Below are 26569 nucleotides of genomic sequence, written 5' to 3'. Positions count from 1 at the left end.
CAACCTGCATAGTTCCCCATATCTACCCCATCACATCTCTTATCATATTGTATTGAAACACCTGTCTATTCATCATCTGTCCCATCTGACCAAAACTCCCTTTAGTACAAAGCCTGACACTCATTCATTGTAGTATCTCTTGTGCATAGTACATAAGACGTCCTATGCCATCCCTAGGATACTGGATTTATCTGAGCAACAGGAAGCCACTTTGGGGCTTTAAACTGGAATGAGTGTGATCAGGTTTGCATTTTTAAAAGAGCACTTCCAGCTTCAGGAAGAAAAATTGTCAGAGTAGACAAAAATTAAAAACAAAGTGAAGAAACAGGATGCTGTTGCAGAAATATAAGCAAGAGGCAATAGGTTCGAAGACTCACAAAGGGGAAAAGATACATAACAGGTACTATCTGATGCCCTGTGTTTCCAACCATGCTCAAATGAGATCGCTAAAGCACAGCACTAGTCTCTGAACTATCTTCAACCTAAGACAGAGTAATAATACCAACAAACATGTATTGAGTACCTCATGGGCCTAGCACTATGCTTTGTTCAATCTTTCCTTTTCTACATCAAAACGTGGAAACCACATTCTCATCAACCTACCAAATTAATAGCAAGGTCTGGAAAACTTTGTAATTACATACTTTGATCTGGGGCCAAGGAATGCATTATTTTTTTATAACCACTTGAATTGCAAGCTGTAGAGCCATTATGGAAAATATGTAACGTAATATAAGTATATGGCATATGCTAAAGAAAAGCAAAATTGAAGAAACCCAAGCAGCAAAATTCCCCTAGGATTATTCAGTCACATCATTAGCCAAAGAGATTATAACATACAGATCTTACACACTGTTGGAAGAGAAGGTTCTCCACAGGTCTCTCACACTCCTATACATCTTGCTGGGTACACTAAGGACACAAGGCCCACACCACTCTCTACCTGGGCCATTTCTCAGGGTTGTGTTTGCAGTGAGCAACCCTGAGGGATGAAGTAATGTCTCCCTCTGGGAGACTTACTGCTTATTATAAAATGACACATTCCCCAAGCTCAGTATTCTTCATCTGTGGTACAAACATGGTGCATGCATAGCATCTAGCTAGCCTTCCACATCACCCACATGGAACCTGAGAGCAAGAGAAATCAATGCCAATCATGCTACATGCTGAGCTATGAGTAAGAGTGTCCTTTGTCTCTCACCCAGAAATGTCATGTCCTTTGCCAGCATCTATAAAGCAGTAACCTATTAGCTGAAAAGTACGGTAAAATATCAGAACCTTCACAGTTCTTGACATATATTTGCTCTAAAAGTAAACAGAATGGGAACACATTCTGCAATAAAAGACATTCCTTTGCGAACAAATTACACACCGCCCCCATGAGATTTAATCTCTGAAACTGTTAGCAAAAGCAGATCATCGGATCTCAGGTGCCATGGTAGACAAAGTGTCTAAAATGAGTAGGATAAACGAATAAGTAAGTAGTTTTTGCAGACATAATTCAGACACTACTACTCACAGCTACAACTATTGAATGAACAGATGAGCAGATAAAGAAAATGAATGTTCATTCCTTTTAATACTCATTTCTAATCTGAATGAATGTACTGGATAATTTTCTAGCTTTGACATTCTTTGTCTAAAATTCCAAATAAAAATCAGTATTTTAAACCATTCCTTTATTATCTAGCACAAGAGTGATCCATGCAAAATATAAATATGACCATGTCAATTTCCTGCATAAAGCCTTTTGATCCCTGTGGCAGCCACTGCTAGATGACTACCAATATTTCCTTCTCCTCTTCTCTTAATAGAGCTCTGATCTGATCTGTGGCGACAGTGTGTGCTACTCCCCTGCAGCTCTATGTTATTACATGACACGATTCCGACAAATAAAGCATAAGCTGAGCGTTTCTAGAAAAAGCCCCTTTCTGCTGCTTCTCTTCTTTGTCCTGTCTAGAATGTGGAGAGAAGGCTGGAGCTGGAGAAGCCATCTTGTACCCATGAGATGATGATCATGAGGACAAAGGACACCCAGCACGGCAGAGTGTAAGAACCCTGAGACACACGTTACTCTGATACAGTAGTACTGGCACTTCCTTCAGACCTTTTGTGAAGTGAGAATAACAAATAAGTAACTACTGTTGTTGTTGTTATGTGCTGTCAGCTCAGACCCGACTCATACCGACCCCTCCTTGGATTTGTGAGGCAGTATCACTACGGAAGTAGACTGCCCCATCTTCCTTCCAAGGAGTGGCTGGTGGTTAACAGTCAAGAAATAAGTAACTATAGGCTAAACTATTTCCTAATTTATACACTTGCAAAAATGGCATGGGGAAGGCATCATCTGACCTCCTTTAACTTCATGACGGGGAGAGAGAATGAGCACCACCATCAACAGCCCTAAGCTGATTTATATGAAACAGAAATCAGACATACCACCACCCTCCAACCTTCTTGCCAATTCTGACACCAACAAATTCTCCCACAACTCTCTCTACTTCGCTGGTGAGTTCAATAATTTACTGCAATGGCCACACAGAACTCACAGTCAATACTCACAATTATGGGGTTTATTAGGAAAGTAACAAGTTACACTTCAGGATCACGGACTCAGGATATAGTTCTTCAATCAGGAAAGCCTATTCTCAGCCATGCCTCCAGCATGCTTCTCTCTAGCCTTGGCCTCCACCCTACTCAGGCGAGTGCTTATATAAAGCTCTTTTGAGCTCTGCCAGTAGGTGCCCAGAGAGCTACTCCACTCCACCAGCATGGCGCCCACCCGAAGGCACTCAGCCTTCTCACTCAGTGGGCCCGCTGCTCTGACTCATGCTCGTCTCTGCTGCTGGGGTCTGCTGCTGCAGTTCTGCTTCTGCAGTTTCTCTGCAACTGCTTCTCACCATCTCAGGAAAGTGTTACATCTCTATCTCCTGGGTCAAGAAGGATCAGCTCATGAATCTCAGGTTCAATGGATGCATTCCACTCCTGGCTCGTCTTTCTGGATGGTAGTGAGATCCCCCTTTCTGCCTCTGGGATGGCTCAATTTAAGCCTCCAACCAAACCAAACTCACTGCCATCGAGTTGGGTGCAACTCACAGTGACCCCTCCTTGGGTTTCTGAGGCAATATCACTACGGAAGTAGACTGCCCAACCTTCCTTCCAAGGAGTGACTGGTGAGTTTGAACAGCCAGCCTTCTGGTTAGCAGTCAAATGCCTTAGGCACTATGCCACCAGAGCTCCCTAATTTAAGCCTAGCAGAAGGTAAAACTGACCGATACACATGTTAGGGTTCCAAACACCTTATTTGCATAGTCTCACCCTCACAAAGGTCCCATGTACCTTATTTATAATATTAGCAACCTATCCAATCCCTTGGAGGGCCACAAGCACCTCACTTTTACACAGTCCCACCCAGTCATCTAGTGGGAGCCACAAAGACCATGGCTAGAAGAGATATACGAAGTATTTCACTGCACTGCAACAGTCTACATCCCTTACCGAATAGACACCAGGCTTCCTAACACAGCATACAAGACTCTTCATGATCAGCTTCATTTGTAGCGAAATTCATTTCACACCCATCTTTATCTTATACTTTCCACTCCAGAAAGTCTGAACTTTGTAGGAGTAACACATACCAGTGAGCTATTTTATACCTCTCTGCCTATAATTCTCCTTACTCTCTCTTATCCTTCCAGTTATTAAGCATAATACCTCCTCCTCAGCATTTCAGACTTCCTGATTCCCCTGCCTTTGGCGGATGTCCTGTCTCTTGTTTTCACATCACGCCATGGACCAGTCAATACAGTGACTGCTGTATTATATCCATTTGTTTATATATCAATGTCCCCAGTAAGACTCCCAGCTCCTCAAAAAAAGCAGTATCTTAGCTATCTTGTCATTCCTAGATCCTGGAAAAGTACTAAGACAACTGGGGATGCTCAGTAAATGTTTGTTGAATTAGATTTACATAAAACATGACTGCTTTTAACAAGTAAAAACTCACATAATATTGCTGTTGTGAGGTGCCATTGAGTCATAGCAACCCCACGTGACAGATACAGCTGCCTCAGGACTTCCTAAGCTACAGTCTTTGTGGGAACACAACGCCAGATCTTTCTCCCACAGAGGCACTAGGCAGGTCAGAACATCCAAACTTTGGTTAGCAGTTGAGTGTTCGATACAAGACAATTAAATGACCCCCTTAAATAAAGAAAAATGATTTTCACCCATAAATTAGCCCTGAAAATAGTAAAACTGCTTAAGCATTTTCTATCACCACATATTTCTTAACGTTATAATACCATTTTTGCTAAAAAGCAAACTGCTGTAAGTCCTAAAGACTGTTCTCAACAGCTGTCCTCATCTTCCTTAGGACTAGTCTCACTTCCAATGGGATGGCAGAAAAAATTAAACAGATAGCCAAAGAATACATTTTTTTACACATTATTAGCAATACTCATCAAAATGAAAATAAAGAAACAAAATCTCTTCATACCTGTCACATTGCTGCATTATGGAAATTTCTTTGATGATTTCCTGAAGATCTGATTCAACAGGCACTTGTTTAATTGCCACAACTTGACCAGATTCCTTATGTATTGCTTTAAACACACTTCCATAAGACCTAAAAGAAACCAAGATACTATTTTCTTTCAAACATCATAACTATCAGGGAAAAGAATATCTTGTGGTAAGTTCTGTCTGTAGTCTGTTCCAGTTGAACCACCACCTCCACCATCAGTTGCCACTGAGTATACTCCAAAGAATGGCCATCCCATGTGTTGTAGAGAGGACCATATGTACTCCATAGGGTTTTCAAGGCCGGGATCTCTTAGAAGTACATCACCAGGCCTTTCTTCAAGGTGCCTCTGGACAAATTCAAATCACCAACCTTTCAGTTAGTTGTCAAGCGTTTAACTGCTTGGGACTCCTTTCTAGTTGAAAATACTAAAGCACTAGTAAAAATCAAAATAAACAAATAATAATACAGAAAAGTTCATTACTTTTACCTTAGCTTTATGGCTTAAATTATAGACTTGAAATCTACCAAAATCATCAAGTTAATATATAGTGATTTGCTTGTGTTTTTCTATGAAAGAAATACACTTACGGTCAACTCAAACGTACGCAGCATTAAGAAGATATAAGTGGAAATTAAAACAATGAAATGTAGATTAATAAAAGCCAAAGTCTCAGGTTAGAAGAAAAGGCTGACCTCACCTTAAGTAAAGAAACGCCCAAATATCAAAGTCCTATCCCCGTTCAGAGGATCTAAATCCAACTGTAACCCTCACCTCCAAAACCAAAAACCAAACTCACTGCCATTGAGTTGGATCCAACTCATAGTAACCCCTCCATGGGTTTCCAAATCTACAGAAGCAGACTGCCCGATCTTCCTTCCGAGGACTGGCTGGTGGGTTTGAACCACCAGCCTTCTGGTTTGCAGTCAAATGCCTTAGGCACTATGCCACAAGAGCTCCCAACCCTCACCTTGTTGTTGTTGTTATGTGCCGTCGAGTCGGCCCCGACTCATAGCGACCCCTCCTTGGGTTTCCGAGGCAGTATCACTACAGAAGTAGGATTGCCCAACCTTCCTTCCGAGGAGTGGCTGGTGGGTTTGAACCACCAGCCTTCTGGTTAGCAGTCAAGTGCTTTAGCCACTATGCTACCAGAGCTCCTACAGGACCCTAAAACACCAAAACTAAAGAAGCAACAGGGAAGCTTAGTCATCAGGTTCCTCCTGGATTACAGATCCTAAGACTCCTAAAATGTTCCTTTGACTATCTTCTCTCCCTCAAGGACAAAATCACACACTTACTGGTAAGTAAATTGAATGACAGCAGCCATTTACCCCAAAATGGTGGTGTAGCACCTAAGGCATATGACTGCTAACCAGAAGGCTGGTGGTTCAAACCCACCAGCCACTCCTCACAAGCAAGACTGGCCAATCTACTTCCATAATGATACCACCTCAGAAACCCAAGGAGGGGTCACTATGAGCCACATCCGACTCAAAGACAATGAGTTTGGTTTTAGGGTTTGGCTACAACTCTTGAAATTTTCCCAACTAAATAATAATTTTAAAAAAGCAAAAGGCATCAGGAAGAAAGTTATTTATAAATAAGCATGAGTTAAAATACAAGGTAAGAACTGATACCACTTACTGAGTGATCATAAATGAGGTATTATACAAGGTATCTGACATGCATTATCAAATCTAACTCTTAATCATGAGGTAAAACAGTATTATAGACACGGAAAGAGAGGCTCAAACATCAGTAACCAACAAGGCCAGAATTCTAACAGTCTGACTCCAAATATGCTATTCCTACTACATTATTTCTACAGAAAAGAAAGAAAAGCAAGTCACTGGAAAACATGGAATACGTCCTAATGGTAGGAATCTATACAGAGTAACTTTCAAATTTACTATCTTTCAAAATAAATGGCAAAGCATAAAGCAACTACTTTAACGTTTTTATACTATCCCTTGTTCTTTGGGGTGTCCAAAATGATTTAACTCCATGCAACACAAAAAGTCACCTTTGTACAGTTGTCAAAATATACATGATATATACATGTTGTTGTTGTTGTTGTTGTTGTTGTTGTCAGGTGGTGCCCTTGAGTCAGTGCCAACTCACAGAAATGCTATGCACAACAGAACAAAACACTGCCTGATCCTGCATCAGCCTCACAGCCCTTGCTATATCTGAGTTCATCTTTGCAGCCACTGCATCAATCCATCTCACTGAGGGCCTTCCCCTTTTCCAATGACCCTCCACTTTACCAAGCATGATATCCAGGAAACGGTCCCTTCCGACAACATAACTGAAGGAGGTGAGACAAAGTCTGGCCATTCTCGCTTCCAAGGAACATTCTGGCTGCACTTCTTCCAGGACAGATTTGTTAGTTCTCCTGGCAGTCCATGGTACTTTCAGTCTTCTTCACCAACACCACAACTCAAAAGCATCAACTCTTCTTCAGTCTTCCTTATTCATTGTCCAGCTTTCACATACACATGAGGTGACTAAAAATACTATAGCTTGGGTTAGGTACACCTTAGTCTTCAAAGAGACATCTTTGCACTTCACTACTTTAAAGAGGTCTTTTGCAGCAGATTTGTTCAGTGCAACACACCATCTGATGTCTTGACTGCTGCTTTCGTTGGTATTGATGATGGATCCAAGTAATATGAAATAACTGACAACTTCAATCTTTTCTCCATTTATCGCAATGCTGCTTATTGGTTCAGTTGTGGGATTTTCATTTTATGTTGAGGTGTAATCCATACTGCAGACTGTACTCTTTAATATTCATCAGTAAGTGCTTCAAGTCATCTTCACGTTCAGCAAAGTTCTGTTGTCTGCGTATCACAGGTCGCTAATGAGTCTTCCTCCAATCCTGATATCATTCTTCTTCATACAGTCCAGCTTTTTGGATTATTTGTTCAGCATAATCTTAAGTATGATGAAAGGATAGAACCCTGGCACACTCCCTTCTTGATTTTAAACCATGTAGCATCCTTTCTGTCATTCTATTCAAATGACAGCCTTCTGGTCTACGTACAGGTTCCTCACGAGCACAATTAAGTGTTCTGGAAATCCCATTCTCCTCAGTATTATCTATAACTTGTTATGACTCACACAGTCTAATGTTTTTGCATAGTCAATAAAACACAAGTAAACATTTTTCTGGTGTTCTTTTCTTTCAGCCAAGATCCATCTGACATCAGCAATGACATCCCCAGTTCCATGTCCTCTTCTGAATCCAGCTTGCATTTCTGGAAGTTCCCAGTCAATATATACTGCTGCAACTGTTTTTTAATTACCTTCAGCAAAATTTTACTTGCCTATGATATTAATGATACTGTTCAATAATTTCCACATTCTGCGGGATCACCTTTCTTTGGATTGGGTACAAATATGGATCTCTTCCAGTCAGTTGACCAGGTAGCTTCCAAATTTCTTGGCACAGATTAATAAGTGCCTCTAGCATGGCATCCGTTTGTTGAAACACCTCAATGAAAATTCCAGGAGCCCTAGTTTTCACCAATTCCTTCAGTGCAGCTTCAACTTCTTCCTTCAATACCATCGGTTCTTGATCATATGCCACCTCCTGAAAGATGTGAATATGGACCAATTATCTTTGGTACAGTGACTCTGTGCTTCCATCTTCTTTTGATGTTTCCTGCATCATTCAATAGTTTACCCATAAAATCTTTCAATATTGCAACTCAAAGCTTGAGTTTTTTCCTCAGTTCTTTCAGTTTGAGAAGTGCTGAGCATGTTCTTCCCTTTCAGTTTTCTTAACTCTTAAGTCTTCGCACATTTCATTATAACTGACTTTGTCTTCTCAAGCTACTCATTGAAATTGTCATTTCTTCCATTTCCCTTAGCTGCTCTATGTTCTAGAGCAAGTTTCAGAGCCTCTTCTGACATCCATTTAGGTCTATTCTTCCTTTTTTGTCTTTTTAATGACCTTTTGCTTTCTTCATGGATGATGTTTTTTGTTTTTGTTTTGCGATTTGGGTGGAAATTTAAAGCAAATTTTCTTTCCATACAGCACTTCACATACACTTTGTCTCATGACATTGACTACAATATACCACAGTGCAACAGCTCCCCTCCCACTTCCTCCTGATAATTACATCTTCCCTATGTCCATCCCTCCATGCACTCCTGCCCTCTGAGCTGTCTCCCTGTGCATAAACAGCCCTTCTTTCTCCCATGATTGCTGTCTCCAAGGAATTTATCCACCTCAGGTAAGTGTTCAACTCCTATGCCTGTCTTTTGTTTGGCTGGAAGCCACAGGTGTGGGTTCAATTCCAGACCTGAAGGGCAGCTAGGGGCCATAGTCTCCGTGGTTCCACCAAGCTGAATCAGACCAGTAAACCTGATCTCCCCCCCCTTTTTTTTTTTTCTCCAAATGATTTTGAGTTTTATTACACATTGTTCTCCCTCTTTATCCAGGATCTCCTACATAGATCCCACTCTGAGTGGTTGACAGTGGTAGCCAGGCACCATCAAGTTCTTCTGGTCTCACAGTCGTATAGGCTGAGGACTACATGGTATACCAGTTGCTAGGACTAATTCTTTCTATAAATCTTTGGTTTTCTTCATTCTTCTTTGCTCTGGATGAGGAAAGACCCATCATTGCATCTAGATGGCTGCTTGCAAGCTTTAAAGATCCCAGTTGCTACTCACCAAAGCAGGAGGTGGAACTATGTTTTGTGTAGTTTGTTATGCCGAGCTTGATGCCCCCTGTAACTATGGTCCCAAGCCCGCAGGTTCAACTACTTGGTCCCTCTAAGTAGCTGGCTGTGACCAAGAAGTGACTACAACCTTGTCCCTTGTCAGCTCTACTATACACCTGGGAATTCAGATCATACAAATACACTTTTGGGACCACTGTCCACCAACCCTATACATGGTTGTGGGTACGCTCCCCACTTCATAGACATACCTTAATAGTTCAGCCTGTCCACCAATCTATCCACCCATATACCCATGTTTGCCTTCACTGACAGTGCAGTACTGTATGTGCAAAAGGCTTTATCTTTGTTGTCTATACCTCCCATGTACCTCTCTCTGTCTTCCTCTTCCTCAATGCCAGCATGTTGATCACTCACATTTGGTACACTGCCCTTCTCTTCACCCAAATCAATACTTATCTCTACCTATCTAACAGTGTTCCCTACCCTACCCTCCCACCCCTGGTAATCAACAAAGAAAATTTCCTTCCACAGATAAACCTTTCTTTGACTTTTACAATAACGGACTAATACAATATTTGTCCTTCTGTGACTGACTTATTTCATTCAGCATAACATCCTCCAAGTTCATCTATGTTATGCGGGGTCTTGCAGATTCTAGGTTATTCTTTAGGGTTGCATAATATTCCATTGTGTGTATGTATCATAGTTTGGTTATCCATTCTTCAGTTGATGGACACCTAGGTTGCTTCCATCTTTTGGCTCTTGTAAATAGTGCTGCGATGAACATGGGTGTGCATATGTCTGTTCTTGTCATGGCTCTCACTTCTTTAGGATATATGTACCTAGTATTAGAATGGCTGGGTCAAATGATATTTCTAATTTATGGATGATGTTCTTGAAGTCAGCCCACAATTCATCTGATTTTGGGTCACTGTTGTTCAATGCATCAAATTTATTCTTCATATTGTCTCTAAATTCATGTGGGATATAATGAAGGTCATATTTGGGCTCTCGTAGACTTGTTTTAACTGTCTTCAGCTTCAACTTGAACATCCATATGAGCAATTGATGGTCTATTCCACAGTCAGCTCCTGGCCTTGTTTTGGCTAAAGATATTGAGCTTTCCCATTGCCTCTTGCCACAGATGTAGTCAATCTGATTCCTGGGTATTCCATCTGGCAAGGTTTACATGTATAGCCACCATTTATGTTGTTGAAAACAGGTATTTGCAATGAATAGGTTGCTGATCTTGAAAAATTCTGTCATGCAATATCCAGCATCATGTTTATCACCAAGGCCATATTTTCCAACTACTGGGATTCTCGCTTCCAGCTTTCACATACCAATCACCAGTAATAATCAATACTGATTATTACAGTACAATAATACAATAATCCTGATTGTATGTTTGGTCAACTTCAGACTGCAGAAGTTGATAAAAATCTTCAATTTCCTCATCTTTGGCTTTGGTGGTGGATCCATAAATTTGAATAGTACTAATATGAACTGGTCTAACTTGTACATTATGGATATTATCCTATCACTGACAGCACTATATTTCAGGACAGATCTTGAAACATTCTTTGTGAATATCATGCCATTCCTCTTCAATCTGTAATCCTCAGCATAGAAGATCATACGGTCTGATTCAAAATGGCCAAAAACAGTCAATTTCAGCTCATTAATGCCTATGATGTCAATCTTTCATTTTTTTACAACTTGCAATTTTCCTAGATTCATACTTCCTATGTTCCATGTTCCAATTATTAATGGATGTTTGCAGGTATTTCTTCACATTTTGAGTCATGTCAAATCAGCCAATGGAGGTCCAAAAGCTTTACTTCATCCACATCATTAAGATCAACTCTACTTTGGGGAGGCAGCTCTTCCCCAGTCGTATTTTGAGTGCCTTCCCACCTGAGAGGTTCATCTTCTGGCACTATATCAGACATTGTTTCAGGGCTATTCATAAAGTTTTCCAGTAATATATCAGACAGTGTTTCACTGCTATTCATAAGGTTTTCACTGGCCAGTTCTTTGAGAAGTGGATAGCCCATTCCTTCTTATGAGTCTGTCTTAGACTGGAAGCTCTGCTGAAACCTGTTCACCATAGGTGACCCTTCTGGTATTTGAAATACCAGTGGTGTAGCCTCCAGCCTCAAAGCAACATGAAAGCCATCACAGTACAAGAAACTGACAGACAAGTGGCAGGATATATGTATGAGCCAGTATATGTATATACATGAGCTATATGTATGCATGTGTATCTATACATGTGCAGAGAGAGAGAGAGCTTCCCTCAAAAGCTAAACAGAATTCTGTCTTAGATTATCCATTAACAAGCAACAAATCATTCCCTTCCAAGGTCTCCTAAGAACTGCAAAAAGAAGCTGGGAAACAAAGAATCTCCTTCCCTGAATGGCTACCAGCTAGAATTTGCCACAGTAAACAAAGTGCATGAAATCTCAATGGTAAAAAGTTAAGTGGAAAACCATTATTTTCCAGATACATTTGCAGTAGATCCATTGGGAGATGGGAGATGCACAATGGGTTTCTGCAGTGATGTGCTAGTAAAGTAGCTGAGATACATTGGCACGTTAAGACAGTTGATGGAATTTTCTCAAAGACTCTTGAGGATTTCAGGAACTTCTCAGCTTTTGAACACTACCCACTTCAGTGCTTCAGGCTGATATCTTCAGTACTGGCTTTTCTGATGTTCAGCAGTAGCTTCATGACCCTCCCACAAGTCATTGGAACTGCAAATTTATCCAAGAGTATTAAACTCTTTATACTCAGACTGTATACAGTAGCTTCTATTTTCCTGACCAAAACCTGATACTAATAAAGTTTGGGAGCTCTGGTAGCATAGTGGCTAAGGCACTTGACTGCTAACCAGAAGGCTGGTGGTTCAAACCCACCAGCCACTCCTCGGAAGGAAGATGGGGCAATCTACTTCCGTAGTGATACTGCCTCGGAAACCCAAGAAGGGGTTGCTATGAGTCGGGTCTGACTCGACGGCACATAACAACAACAACAACAAATAAAGCGTTTGGTATAAAAAGTAATTTAAAGGGAAAGAATTTTTAAAGTTAAGTCTCTTGCATTAAATTCGAAAAAAAGTAATGACTTCAATATCAGTGGGAAATACAGCAGTGAGAGTCCACAGCAGTCGGTGGCAATGTAGTTGCTTAATTATCACCCACAGCTGCCTGAAGTCTAGGCTAAGGTTGAGGAGACCAATAGCTGCAGCAAGCGAGTATTATGGTGAAAACAGAATACAAGGACTGCAGAGAGATCTGGCTGCCTCCACCTGCACTGTAAAAGTTACAGAACAAATATAACAAGCTCAAGTCTCAAATTTCCAGCTCACAACTGGGAGAAACAGAAAACTTCTGAATGTCCTATGGGGGAAAAAAATTAATAATAGACATCTCATGTTGATTTAAGGGATTTCTCTTATCCAAATTAACCATAAATGCCTGACTCACACTGCAAAAATAGTTTTTTTTTTTTTCATGAGGAACTGCTCTGCAACACTGTAAATGTGTCATTTCTGGCTACAAAAGGATTGTTGTTGTTATTGTTGTGTGCTATTGAGTCAATTCTGACTCAAGGTACCCCACGTGACAGAGTGGAACTGTCCCCACAGGTTTTCTTGAATGTAATTTTTAAGGATGCATATCACTAAACCATACCCTGCAGAGCCTGTGGGTGGATTCAAACCACCAAGTCTTCAGTTGATCAATAACAAACCTATTATCTTGTGATTTAATGAAAAAGAATGTGTGCTTCCTTAAGCTTAATTTTAAGAGGTCTTGTAACTACAAATAGGTGAAAGAAAATTTTCAGGAGTTAATGCTAACTCAATAACCACTGAGTACCCTGTCACCATGGAAACTTGTATACATTAAGCAAACACCTATTTTAGATTTTGAAAAATCTCCAATACTGTACAAAAGATTAAATTCTAAAGTACTTGGGGTTGGTTTGGTTTTCTTTTTTTGGGGAGGGGGGCGGGGGAAGGTTGTGGTCTACAGTGGGAGCCCTAACTCCATTTTGAGGCTTGACATAAGCTTCAGAGACCATTTGGGTTCTTTCTGACCATGAAGCCATCATTGTGGCTATGCACAGACAAGTTCTAGCACAAACCTAGGAAGGGGTAGTTTGCCTTTAGGAGGAGTACAGTTGAAAGTAGATTATATTCTCACAAAGAACTAGGAAACTTACCTCAGAGTATCCTTTTCTAATTTAAATTAAGGTTGGGGTCTTGGTATTGTTTAGTAACCACCTTGTGGCTAAGACTCAGGCTGCACCACCACTCAGCCAGGTAGTCAAGGCCCAGAACCAATCCTGTAACACTTTCCTATTTTCAAATCCCAATCTCAGTCTCTACCTTGCTTCTGGAGCCCCACCTATAACAGTGGCAAATCTATCTACCACCAATCATGATTTTGTGATGATTTAAAATCATAAATAATTAGCCACATGGCCATGACTTAGCAGACTCCATTCAGCTTTCTCATGCTGATGGCTTCCCTCATCCAGAATGACTGACTTTGTTTGGTCTTTGTTCTGTCCAAGGCTTAATAAAAATGTCTCTATTGAAATTACTTCAATTTGGAGTCTCTTTTTTCCCCTAGCAAAGAATGGCGTAGTCGGCAGGATATCCAAAATCTTTTCCCTGTGGGATCCCTGGGGGTCCAAGCACCAGACTGGTGCCAAAAGGGTCTTTTTCACCTCACCAACTCCATGAACTCCAAGGACCCTATAAGGTAAGCACTCTTGGATTTTGGTGTTTTGGTGTGGCTCTGTGAGACCTTTATCATATCTGCAGATTTATAAATTTCAAGAGAAATTATACATGTTGAACTCTGGCCCAGTAAGTTTTTCTTCTCTCTCTCTCTCTCTACCCCCTAGTCTCTTGCAAAGGTTTTGTTTTATCCCCATTGGTGGCAGTGGTGTGGGGTTTTGGTTTGGTCTTCTGCAAGAGTTTGTCTCTACTGCTGGCAGTGGTAGGAGATTTTGACTAAAGGTTTCTATTTGTTCTGTTTGCAAATGCTTTGGTCTACTTCCTTGTAGATTTTGGCTGGGATTCCAGTTTTGATAACCTAGGTTTGGTGTACATTGGTGATGGATGCTAAGCCAAATGCAATGCTTCACTGTTGTTAAATGTTGCCGTTTGATTTTTTTTTTTTTTTATGCTCACTATTTTTTGCAAGAAATTTTTGCAGGGGGATTTTGGCAACTCCCAGCCTGTTTGGTAGAAACTGTGATGGAGAATGCCTTGTCTCAAGGTCATGCTGGACCTTTCAAAAGTACTCCAGTGGCTTACACATGTAAGCATTAGGGGCTCCTTTGCTATTTTTTATATATTAGACATTTGCCATACAATTACCAAGGAAGTCTTTAGACATTAGCCATTTTAGAACACAGATTGTCAGACTAGATACAAGAGAGATGTCTAGTAATTTTAAAATCATAAAAAAAGAAAAGGGACCAGGTTTGCTGGTCGGATAGAGCCTGGTGGAACCACTTGGACTATGGCCCCTAGCTGCCCTTCAGGTCTGGAATTGAAACCACTCCTGTGGCTTCCAGCCAAACAAAAGACAAGCATATGAGTTGAACGTTTACCTCAGGTAGATACACTCCGTGGAGAGAACAATCATGGGAGAAAGAAGGGCTGTGTATGCACAGGAAGACAGCTTAGGGGGCAGGAGTGCATGGCAGGGAAGGACACAAGAGGTAAATATGGGGAGGAAGTGGGAAGGGAGCTGTTGCATTGTGGGAAACTGCAGTCAGTGTCATGAAACAAAGTATATATATATAAACTGGTTCACTGAAGATGAATTTGCTCTGCAAACTTTCACCCAATAAAAATTTTTAATAAATAAATAAGGTTAATCAGTACATTTGGAGACATTCTCGTCTACCTTTCCTTTTGATTTTAAACTGACTTATTTCATTTTTCACTGGTTCTATAACTGATTTTCCAACAAATCTCTCACTCCAAAAAAAAAATTTTTGTGACTTAACCATGACTATACTGTTGTTGAGGAACTCTGGCAGCATAGTGCTAAGGCACTTGACTGCTAACCAGAAGGCTGGAGGTTCAAACCCACCAGACACTCCTCAGAAGGAAGGTTGGGCAATCTACTTACGTATTGATACTGCCTCAGCGACCCAAGGAGGAGTCGCTATGAGTCAGGGCTGACTTGACGGCATATAACAACAACAACAACAACATACTGTTGTTGTTAGGTGCTGTCGACTCATCTCCAACTCATAGCGACCCTATGCACAGCAGAACGAAAATACTGCCTGGTCCTCTGCCAGCCTCACGGTCTCTGCTATACCTCAGCCCATCGTTGCAGCCACTGTATCAATCCACCTCATTGAGAGACTTCCCTCTTTTTGTTGATCCTCCACTTTACCAAGCATGATGTCCTTCTCCAGGGAATGGTCCCTTCTGACAACATGAACAAAGTAAATGAAACATGGTCTGGTCATTCTACCTTCCAAGGAGCATTCTGGCTACACTTCTTCCAGGACAGATTTGTTAGTCCTTTTTGTAGTCCATGGTACTCTTAGCATTCATCTTCAACACCACAACTCAAAAGCATCAACTCTTCTTTGGTCTTCCTTATTCACTGTCCAGCTCTCACATGCATAAGAGGAGACTGAAAATAACATGGCTTGGGTTAGGCACATCTTAGTCTTCAAAAAGATATCTTACCTCTTCATCACTTGGAAGAAGTCTTTTGCAGCAGATCTGCCCAATGCAGTATGTCATCTGATGTTCTGTCTGCTGCTTCCACTGGTGTTGACTATAGAACCAAGTAATATGAAGTCTTTGACACCTTCAATCTTTTCTCCATCCATTGTGAAGCTGTTTACTGGATGAGGTGTGAGGATTTTTGTTTTCTTTATGTCAAGGTGTAATCCATACTGCAGACTGTAGCCTTTAATCTTCATCAATAACTGCTTCAAGTCATCCTCACTTTTAGCAAGCAAAGTTGTGTCATCGCTGTATCGCAGGTTGTTAATGAGTCTTCCCTACAATCCTGATGCCATATTCTTCTTCATATAATCCAGCTTCTCAGATTATTTGCTCAGCATACAAAATGCGTAAGTATGGTGAAAGGATACAACCCTGATGCACTCCCTTCTTGATTTTGAACCATGTAGTATCCCCTTGTTCTGTTCAAATGACAGCCTCCTGGTCTATGTACAGGTTCCTCACGACACAGTGAAGTATTCTGGAATTCCCATTCTTCTCAATGTTATCCATAATTTGTTATGATACACACAATCAAATGCTTTTGCATAGTCAATAAAACACAAGTAAACGTCTTTCTGGTATTCTTTGCTTTGAGCCAAGATCCATCTCACATCAGCTATGATATCCCTCATTCCACATCCACTTCTGAATCAGCTTGCATTTCTGGAAGTTCTCTATCAACATATTGCTGCAACTGTTTTTGAATTACCTTCAGTAAGATTTTTACTTGCACGTGATATTAATGATATTGTTTGATAATTTCCACATTATGTGAGATCACCTTTCTTTGGAATAGGTACAAATATGGATCTCTTCCAGTTATTTGGCCAGGTAGCTGTCTTCCAAATGTCTTGGCATAGCTGAGTGAGTGTCTCCAGCAGGGCATCTGTTTGTTGAAACATCTTAATGGGTATTCCATTAATCCCTGGAGTGTTTTCTTCACCAATTCCTTCAGCGCAGCTTTGACTTCTTCCTTCGATACCAATTGTTCTTGATCATATGCCACCTCCTGAAATGTATGAGCATCAATCAATTCTTTTTGGTACAGTGACTGTGTACTCCTTCCATCTTCTTTTGATGTTTCCTGCATCATTCAATATTTTGCCCATAGAATGTTTCAATAATGCAACTCAAGGCTTTTATTTTTTCCTTAGTTCTTTATTCCTTAGCTTGAGAAATGCTAAGTGTGTTCTTCTCTTTTGGTTTTCTATCTCCACGTCTTTGTACATTTCATTATAATAATTGGCTTTGTCCTCTCAAGCTGCTCTTTGAAATCTTCTGTTCCACTCTTTTATCTTGTCATTTCTTCCATTTGCTTCAGCTACTCTCCACTCAAAGGCAAGTTTCAGAGTCTCTTCTGACATTCATTTTGGTCTTTTCTTTCTTTCCTGTCTTTTTAATGACCTCTTGCCTTCTTCATGGATGATGTTCTTGATGTTATCCCACAATTCCTCTGGTTTTCAGTCATTGGTGTCCAATGTTTCAAATATGTTCTTTAAATGGTCTATAAATTCAGGAGAGATATCATCCAGGTCATATTTTGGTTCTTGTGGACTCATTTGAACTGTCTTCAACTTCAACTTGAACATGCATATGAGCAGTTGATGATCTATCTGTTCCACAATCGGCTCCTGGCTTTGTTTTGGCCAAAGATGGGGAACTTCTCCATCGCCTTCTGCCACAGATGTAGTCAATCTGATTTCTGTGTATTCCATCTGGTGAAGTCCACGTCATTTATGTTGTTAAAAAAAAAGTATTGGCAATGATTAAGTTGTTGGTAACCATGACTACATTAAGTTGTATCTCCTACAGAAAAGTTTTGCTTTACTGACTTGCTGAAATGCTTCACCAAAATATTCCACCAGAAAGATGGACTATTCTGGACTTACAGAAAGGACTGTGATACTTTAAGCATGAATTCTACTAGGCTGAACCCAAATTTCCAGAACTCTGATGTAGCAGGGGTAAGTTCACAGACTGTACTGCAACTGATCCAGGATCTCAGAAAATTTAACTACACAGGACTATATGAATTTAAAGATTACTATGAAATCTACATAGAAATATTACTGATGTTTTTATTTTATATTTTGGGGGTATAAGAAATCATTAGGAGCTTTGGTAGCGCAGTGCCTAAGGCATTTGACTACTAACCAGAAGGCTGGCGGTTCAAACCCACTAGCCACTCCTCGGAAGAAAGGTTGGGCAACCTACTTCCAAACTGATACCGCCTCGGAAACCCAAGGAGGAGTCACTGTGAATCAGGTCCAATTCAACGGCACATAACAACAAGAAACCATTAATTCCTCCTTTCTCCTAAATCCTCTGGGGAGAAAAAAAAAACCACTGCTGTCGAGTTGATTCTGACTCATGGTGATCCCCATTGGGTTTCCAAGGTGGTAAATCTTTACAGAAGTAGATTGCCCAGTCCTGCTTCCGTGGAGCAGCTGGTGTGTTTGAACCAATAATCTTCTGGTTAGCAGTCAGATACCTTAGGCACTGTGCTATCAGAGCTCCTTAAATCCACTGATGCATTTGTTATTTTCACCTGCAGATTTTGACTGGTTCTTATTATGCTATTCCGAGCACTTGACTGCTAACCAGAAGGCTGGAGGTTCAAACCCACCAGCCACTTCTCAGAAGGAAGGTCGGGCAATCTACTTTCATAGTGATACCACTCCGGAAACTTAAGGCGGGGTCGCTATGAGTCAGGTCTAACTCGACAGCACATAACAACAGGTATTTATATATAATCAATTAACCAACAGGAACAATAAAAAATATGCGAGGAATCTAAAATTAAAAACCAGAAACAAGGAGATGAGAAAATTCTTAACCAATATAGTGCAATTAGCTATTGAAATAGCTGGTTCTTGCATTAAAAGTAATAATACAATCGTCAGACTCTAAACGAGTTTGTTGCTGTTGTTGTTATTTGCCCTCAAGTCGGACCCGACTCATAGCAACCTCTCCTTGGGTTTCCAAGGCAGTATCACTACGGAAGTAAATTGCCCAACCTTCCTTCCGAGCAGTGGCTAGTGGGTTTGAACCGCCAGACTTTGGTTAGCAGTCAAGTGCCTTAGTTACTATACTACCAGAGCAATTCCAATTAGAAGTTTCTACTGATAAATCTGGCTAAGTTACAAATATCATAACTAGAAAAGTGTTTGAAATTCGAGCTTTCAATTTTCCTGCTAAGTCTCCCAAGGAACAATTCTGTACATTAATAAATGAAATTTGCTATGTCTATTTATACAAAATCTGAAACTTGCAGCAGTCTTAACAACAAAGGTATATGAAAACAGTTACTGATAGTTTATATCTAAACAAAAACCTTGTGAAACTTGTTTCCTTGATATAGACACTTTAGGATTTTAGTTTTATGAGTTACTTCAGCAAATTAACCGAATACTAATAATCTTTCTAGATTTCCACCCTTCATGGAAATTAGGATAATTTCCTACACACAAACCATTGACCTCAGGTCTCCTTTTAAATCTTCAGTCTTGAAAAAACATACCTAACAAAACAATGGTTTAGATATACTAGTAAGACCATTTAGCTCTGAGCATTTTGCTCTTTTGAACTATTCAGTCTATTTAGGATAGCAAAAAAATTAGACTAAGCATTAGGTTTAGAATAAATCAGTGATTATTTTCATTGATTTTTAAGACAACGCTATACGAAATACCTACGTAATGCTTATAATCAAAATGTCATCCTCACTCGTATACAGAAAATTATATACCTTAAAGAAATTAGGTTCTCAGAGAAGACTGACTTTACCTTAAGTCACCCTTTTTAGAAAATCAATGGTTCATCCAATGGAAGTTTGCCTCGCATTTACCCTAATTTACGGAGATCAAAGAATTTCTATGGAACTTCATGATCAGAGAAGGGGAAAATATGTGAAGGCACCCCACAACATTAGAGCTTAGCCTAACTAAAATGGCAGACACAAGGTTTGGCTGAACTCCATTTTGCTCTGGGCTCTGCTTGTTTTACACTGGGGAAGATGTTCTAAATAGATTAACTGTAGACTCCACAACACCTTACTTATTACCTTGTTGTTGTTATTGTGTGCCATCGAATCGGACCCGACTCATAGCAACCCCTCCTTGGGTTTCCGAGGCAGTATCACTACAGAAGTAGATTGCCCCATCTTCCTTCCGAGGAGTGGCTGGTGAGTTTGAACCGCCAGCCTTCTGGTTAGCAGTCAAGTGCCTTAGTCACTATGCTACCAGAGCTCCCACTTATTACCTTTCTGATCCTATATCTCTGACAATCCTTAACTGAATGTTTTTCTATTGCTTCTGGTCATTCTTGAGGTCACATGCCGTAAGTTACCTGACTTTAGACTGTCATTGTAATTTTCATAAGTGAGAGAGGCTTCTGATCTCCAGGCCTGCCTGATTTCACCCTAAAGGGAAAAAAAAATCTTGGCAGAGACATCAGTTAAAGGACTTATTTGATCCCTACTGGAATACATTGAACCTAACTCTCCTCACTAATCCATATGCAGCCAAACCAGAAGGTGTTAAAGTTTAAGATACATTTGTTGCAAATTAAAGGAACTGAAACACTCATTTGGACTTGAAATACCATAATGGGCAGATGCAGACAAGCTTTTCCAAGGTCATGGACTTTAAGGGCATTGGACTTTGTTTAAATATTTGCTTCTGAAGTTTAAGTTGGTAAATTTGGCTTTATCTGACTGGTAAGAATTTTCCATACAGACTTATGGATATACTTTCTATCTGTTCTCATATTTATCACTTTTACCTTGCATGCCTTTAGGTTCTATAGACTAATAGCTTTCCTTTAGTGAATGAATGTTATTGACATTATTGCTTTGTGCCTAACCTCTCATTGTAATTGAAGTAGTTTGTTTTACCACTTAAGTTTTATTAATTTTGCAGGTAACCTTTCCCATGTTTAACTGAAAAACTTTCCTTCATATTTTTCTCATTGGTATTTAAATCCATACTATTGACTGGATTAGTGATATTATTACTAGGATTTTCAAATGTTGTATGAAAGTTATTTCTAATGTAATTTCTTAGAAAGCTAATATGTTACACATAAAGTGATATATGTATGTACACATGTATATGAACACACACACACACACACACACACACACACACGAGCTCTGATAGCATAGTGCCTAAGGCACTTGACTGCTAATCAGAAGGCTGGCAGTTCAAACCCACCAGCCACTCCTCAGAAGAAAGATGGGCAATCTACTTTCCTAGTGGTACTGCCTCAGAAACACAAGGAGGGGTCACTATGAGTCGGATTCAACTCGACAGCACATAACAACAACAACAACTACACACACACACACACAAAAAAAAAAAAAAACTCACTGCCGTTAAGTCAATCCTGATTCTAAAGTAACTGGGGTCGTAGAAGGCTGCAGTCTACAGTGGGAGCCCTAACTCCATTTTGAGGCTTGACATAAGCTTCAGAGGCTTTTTGGATTCCTTCTGGCCATAAACCAGCATTGTGGCTACGCACAGACAAGTTCCAGGGCAAACAAAGGGAGGGGCAGTTTGCCTTCAAGGGAATATGGTTGAAAGCAGATTATACTCTCACAAAGAACTAGGGAACTTCCCTGAGAGTATCTTTTTCTAATTTAAATTAAGGTTGGGGGTCTTGGTATTGTTTAGTAGATGTCTTGTGGCTAAAGACTCAGGCTACATGGTCATGAGTTATAGCCTATCCAGACTACCACCCAGCCAAGTAGTCAAGGCCCAGAACCAATTCTGTAGCCCTTTCCTATCTTCAAATCCCAGTCATGGTCTTTTTCCAGCTTCTGTAGTCCCACCTGTAACGGTGATGAATGTATTTTCCACCAATCATGATTTTGTGATGATTTAAAATCATATATAATTAGCCACATGGCCACCACTGGGCAGACTCCATTCAGCTTTCTCACTCTGATGGTCTCCCTCCTCCAGGGTACTTGTCTTTGTTATGTCTTTGTTCTGTCCAAGTCTTAATAAAAATGTCTCTATTGAACCTATTTGAATTTTGGGTCTTTTCCCCTAATACAGGAGTTCTGGTGGCGTAGTGCCTAAGGTATTTGACTACTAACTAGAAGGCTGGCAGTTCATACGCACCAGCCACTCCTTGGAAGGAAAGTTGGACAATCTACTTCCATAGTGATACCACCTCAGAAACCCAAGAAGGGGTTGCTATGAGTCAGCAGTGAGTTTGGTATGGTTTTTGTTTTCCCCTAATACAGTAGACACCTGGCTGAGAGTTCTAAAAACCAAACACAAGGTTTGATCTTACTAGAAGATGAATTACAATGCCAACTGAATTCACAACATCACCAGGTGCATTTCGTTAAAATTAAGGCACCTAACAGTAAAGAAAAGTCAGATCCGACTCATAACGATAACGACCCCTCCTTGCGTTTCCAAGGCAGCACCACTACAGAAGTATATTGCTCAGCCTTCATTGGGGGGGGGGGGGCTGGTGGGTTTGAACCACCAGCTTTCTGTTTAGCAATCAAATGCCTTAGGCACCATGCCACCAGAACTCCCGGGACCTTTGTGTTGTTGTTATGTGCCTCGGGTCAGACCCGACTCATAGCGACCCCTCCTTGGGTTTCATAGCGACCCCTCCTTGGGTTTCCGAGGCAATATCACTACAGAAGTAGATTGCCCCATCTTCCTTCTGAGGAGTGACTGGTGGGTTTGAACCGTCAGCCTTCTGGTTAGCAGTCAAGTCCCTTAGGCACTAAGCTACCAGAGCTCCTCCTGGGACCTTTAGGTTAGATGCTTATTAATCTGAGTACCCTGAACCTCCAAACTCCACCAAGCCTTTCTTGCCAGCAAAGCAACTCAGCCTCTTGTCTGAGAAGATTAGCCTTGTAATTGCCTTCCCTGAGGCAGTCCTCACCTTTCAGGGAATGTAGATTCTCTTCCAGACCATCCCACCACTTCTCATTGTTTCCAGACCACAATGACACTCATATCCTTGCAGACACCTAAGGGAAAAGTATAAAGTCTGACCCATGAGCACCTCTATTCATACCAAAAAGATGTAAGATTCTGTCAGTTTGTATCAGCAGAATTGTAAAGAATATGTATGGGAATAGATTCCAAGGATTCTAGGGAAGAAGGAATTTACTGATATGGATGCAAAGACCTGAAATTCCAAACTTAGCATGTTAGCTCAAACATCTGGGAGTGGCCCTAACAACCTGCTTGGCTTCTTAGCTGAAGGCTGGTATCAACAATAATCTACATTAAAATGAATGCCAGGCAATCTTCAGTGCACATTAAAGGAAGGAGATCAAAGGTTCAAGGAGATGAAATGCGAGAATGGATATATTCTATGTGACTTGCACACCCATCCACTAACTGTGTTCTTAACCGGGTACAGAAAAGATCCGCTTCACTAAGGGGAGGGAAGAATCAGCTCTGGGGTGCAAGTCAGGGACTGTAACAAGAGATGCCAACACAGATACAGATTCCTGAATTCACAGTTGATGGAATCCAGAACAAGGAAGACATGTGGCAACGTCCAGCCACCTGACGCAAGGCAGCAATGGTTACCATAACGAGTAACAAAGTAAGGCTGAATTACAGTTTTCTGGTTTTTTATATCTAGGTTTTGATACTGAAGTCATATTGGCTTAATAAAAATAATATGCAATTATTTGTGCTTTAAAGACTGAATAAAACTCAACTGCAAGTCCAGTTGGTTTCTTTTAAAAAAAAAAATTATAAGGTACACATAACATAAAATTAATCATTTTCAAGTACAACATTCAGTGCCATTTAATACACTCACAATATTGTGCAACTATCACCACCATTTAGTTCCAAAGGATCTTCATCACCCCAAAACAAACCTTATAACCATCTGTCAGTCACTCCCCATTCTTCCCTCTTCCTAGCCCCTGGCAACCACCAATTTGCTTCTGTCATTATGGCCTTACTTATGCTGAATATTTCATATACATGAGTTATATCATACAATAGATTACCTTTTGTCTCTGGCTTCTTTCTCTTAGCATGTTTCCAAGGTTCATACACATTATAATATATATCAGTACTTCATTTCTTTTTAGTAATACCCATTGTACAAATGGGAGCTCTGGTAGCATAGTGGCTAAGACACTTGCCTGCTAACCAGACGGCTGGCAGTTCAAACCCACCAGCCACTCCTCGGAAGGAAGGTTGGGCAATCCTACTTCCGTAGTGATACTGCCTCGGAAACCCAAGGAGGGGTCGCTATGAGTTGGGTTTGACTCGACGGCACATAACAACAACAACAACAAATTGTACAAATACATCACATTTTGTTGTTCCCTTCATCAGCTGATGAGCATCTGGGTTATTTTCTCCTTTTATCTATTGTGAACGGTGCTGCTATGAGCTTATACCTTTTTAATTGTTGTTATGGGCCGTCAAGTTGGCCCGACTCATAGCAACCCCTCCTTGGGTTTCTGAGGCAGTATTACTACATCACTACAGAAGTAGACTGCCCCCTCTTCCTTCCAAGGAGTGGCTGGTGGGTTTGAACCACCAGCTTCTGGTTAGCAGTCAAGTGCCTTAGGCACTACACTACCAGAGCTCCTTTTTAATTGGTACCTATTTAATCACTTCCATCTCTGTGATAAGTGATCTAAGTTTTAACTTCTTTTGAGGTCAATTCATGTAATTTATGTTTTAGTAGGAAATCATCTACTTCCTCTGGATTTTCAAATTAGTTATCAAGTAACATTTAGCTTTTTCCTTCATTATTTCCCTCTACCTATTTTATGTTGCTATGGTCTATTGTTAACTTACTGCCATCGAGTCAATTTTGACTCACAGTGACCCCCTCCTTGGGTTTCCAAGGCATGGTAGCATAGTGCCTAAGGCACTTGACTGCTAACCAGAAGGCTGGCAGTTCAAACCCACCAGCCACTCCTCAGAAGGAAACTTGGGCAATCTACTTCCACAGTGATATGGCCTCAGAAACCCAAGGAGGGGTCGCTACGAGTAAGGTCTGACCCGACAGCACATAACAACAACATCTTATAAATAGCATATAGTTAAATTATGCATTTTAATCCAATCTAAAACTTTGTCTTTTAATGGAAGAACTGACATTTAGTGGAAAATATGCTTGATTTTATTCCTTCCATCTTACATTCAGCTTTTTATTTTACATTTTTGTTTTCTCTGTTTCCTTTTCCTCGTTCTGACTGATTTTGTCTGCTCTGCACAGTCAATTCTCATTATTAGCAGTAGTTGTGTTCTATAAAGTCACCACAATGAATTGGTGAAGATTTGTTCAACCTCCACTGGGAACATGCATATCAGCAAATCAACTTTTTCACTGTTCTAAGTCTGTCCAAGAATGACTGTGAAAGCGCCCAAGCATTGATTTGGTGGTTAAAACAAATTTTAGCAAAGAAGTGAGTAGCGTACGTAAATGTGGCCTCCACGAATAATGAGGACTGACTGTATCTTTTCTGATTTTGGAAGTTCTGATACCGTTGGCCATTCTATTAAATGCTCCTGCCCATTCCCTGGGCTCAAAATGAGATACTTCTCTACTATCACACTGAAAGCACATTAACTATTCCTCTGCTAAAACATTCTCTTTTCCCCACTGAGACACTGTATCTCTACCTACCAAAAAATAAAATGAGGTCCAAGGTTCTGAAAGATGTTTAATATGAACTTATGGCCACTTACCTAACAAAGTTAAAATCTTTCAAATTTATAAATTCTTATCAACATGTAAGAATGCCATATGGTATGAACTAATTATAAGGCTCTTGGCAATCACTGTACAGAGTATCTCCTGCTTTCTTCTTACCAATGTGGAATACTTCTCTGAGAAACACTATGACAAGATCTACCACACTGACTGACAGACAACCTTAACTGTAATTGCTATTACCATACTTTCACAGAAACAACACACACCATTTATGTTCCTTTGCCAACCGTTCCCTCTATCTGGGAGGTATTTTTATAAACATGCTATCCTTTCTTTTTTTTTCAGTAACATGTAAAAAAAAAAAAAAAACCTGACAGAGTGGCACTTAGGAAAATATTTCCACAGGGAAGGAGTGGTTGGCAAACGACTAGAAAGCACAGAATACTGGCATAAAGATAAGGCATTATTCAATTCAAGCAAGTGTACTCTAATTCAAAGACTGGTATTTTTTTAAATTGTTTTGTCATTATCTGAATATTACTTTCATATATTTTGCACTTACCCTTCTCCAAGCTTCTCTAACACATCAAAAACTTCTTCAGGCTGTTTAGTCAAACTATCTTCACTCAGCTTTTTCAGCTTACTGATAAGGAAAAAAAAGAAAGAAAATACTTTTCTTTAGACCTTTCATAAAATTTTGATTTTTAATAGGCAATATATTAGGTGGGGCAAGATGGCGGACTAGGCAGAAGGATTGCACAGACCCTCTTCAACAAAGAAAAGGGAAACCAATTAACACAGACACAGAAGATAATTTTGGACCCCTGAGCCTTGAAGGAAAGGATGCAGATTTGGACTAAACCCCAACTAGCAGAAGAATTTGCGTGAAAATACCAAAA

The 26569-nt window shown here is 40.3% G+C and overlaps 1 protein-coding gene across 1 annotated transcript in view; it reads right to left on the bottom strand.

The window, feature by feature from the left end:
- The window catches only part of STK3 (serine/threonine kinase 3), a 321893-nt gene that overhangs the window by 235037 nt on the left and 60287 nt on the right, over positions 1-26569 (bottom strand). The window contains exons 2-3 of the mRNA XM_007934885.1: positions 26233-26313; positions 4499-4627 (exon numbers count right to left, since the gene is read on the bottom strand). Coding sequence (XP_007933076.1) covers positions 4499-4627; positions 26233-26313 — 210 coding nt within the window. The remainder of the gene's footprint in view (positions 1-4498; positions 4628-26232; positions 26314-26569) is intronic.

This window comes from Orycteropus afer, unplaced genomic scaffold, assembly GCF_000298275.1.
Source record: "Orycteropus afer afer isolate SDZICR_OR568_19922 unplaced genomic scaffold, OryAfe1.0 scaffold00021, whole genome shotgun sequence".
Lineage (NCBI taxonomy): Eukaryota > Metazoa > Chordata > Mammalia > Tubulidentata > Orycteropodidae > Orycteropus > Orycteropus afer.
This window is presented reverse-complemented; position numbering and strand designations above follow the sequence as displayed.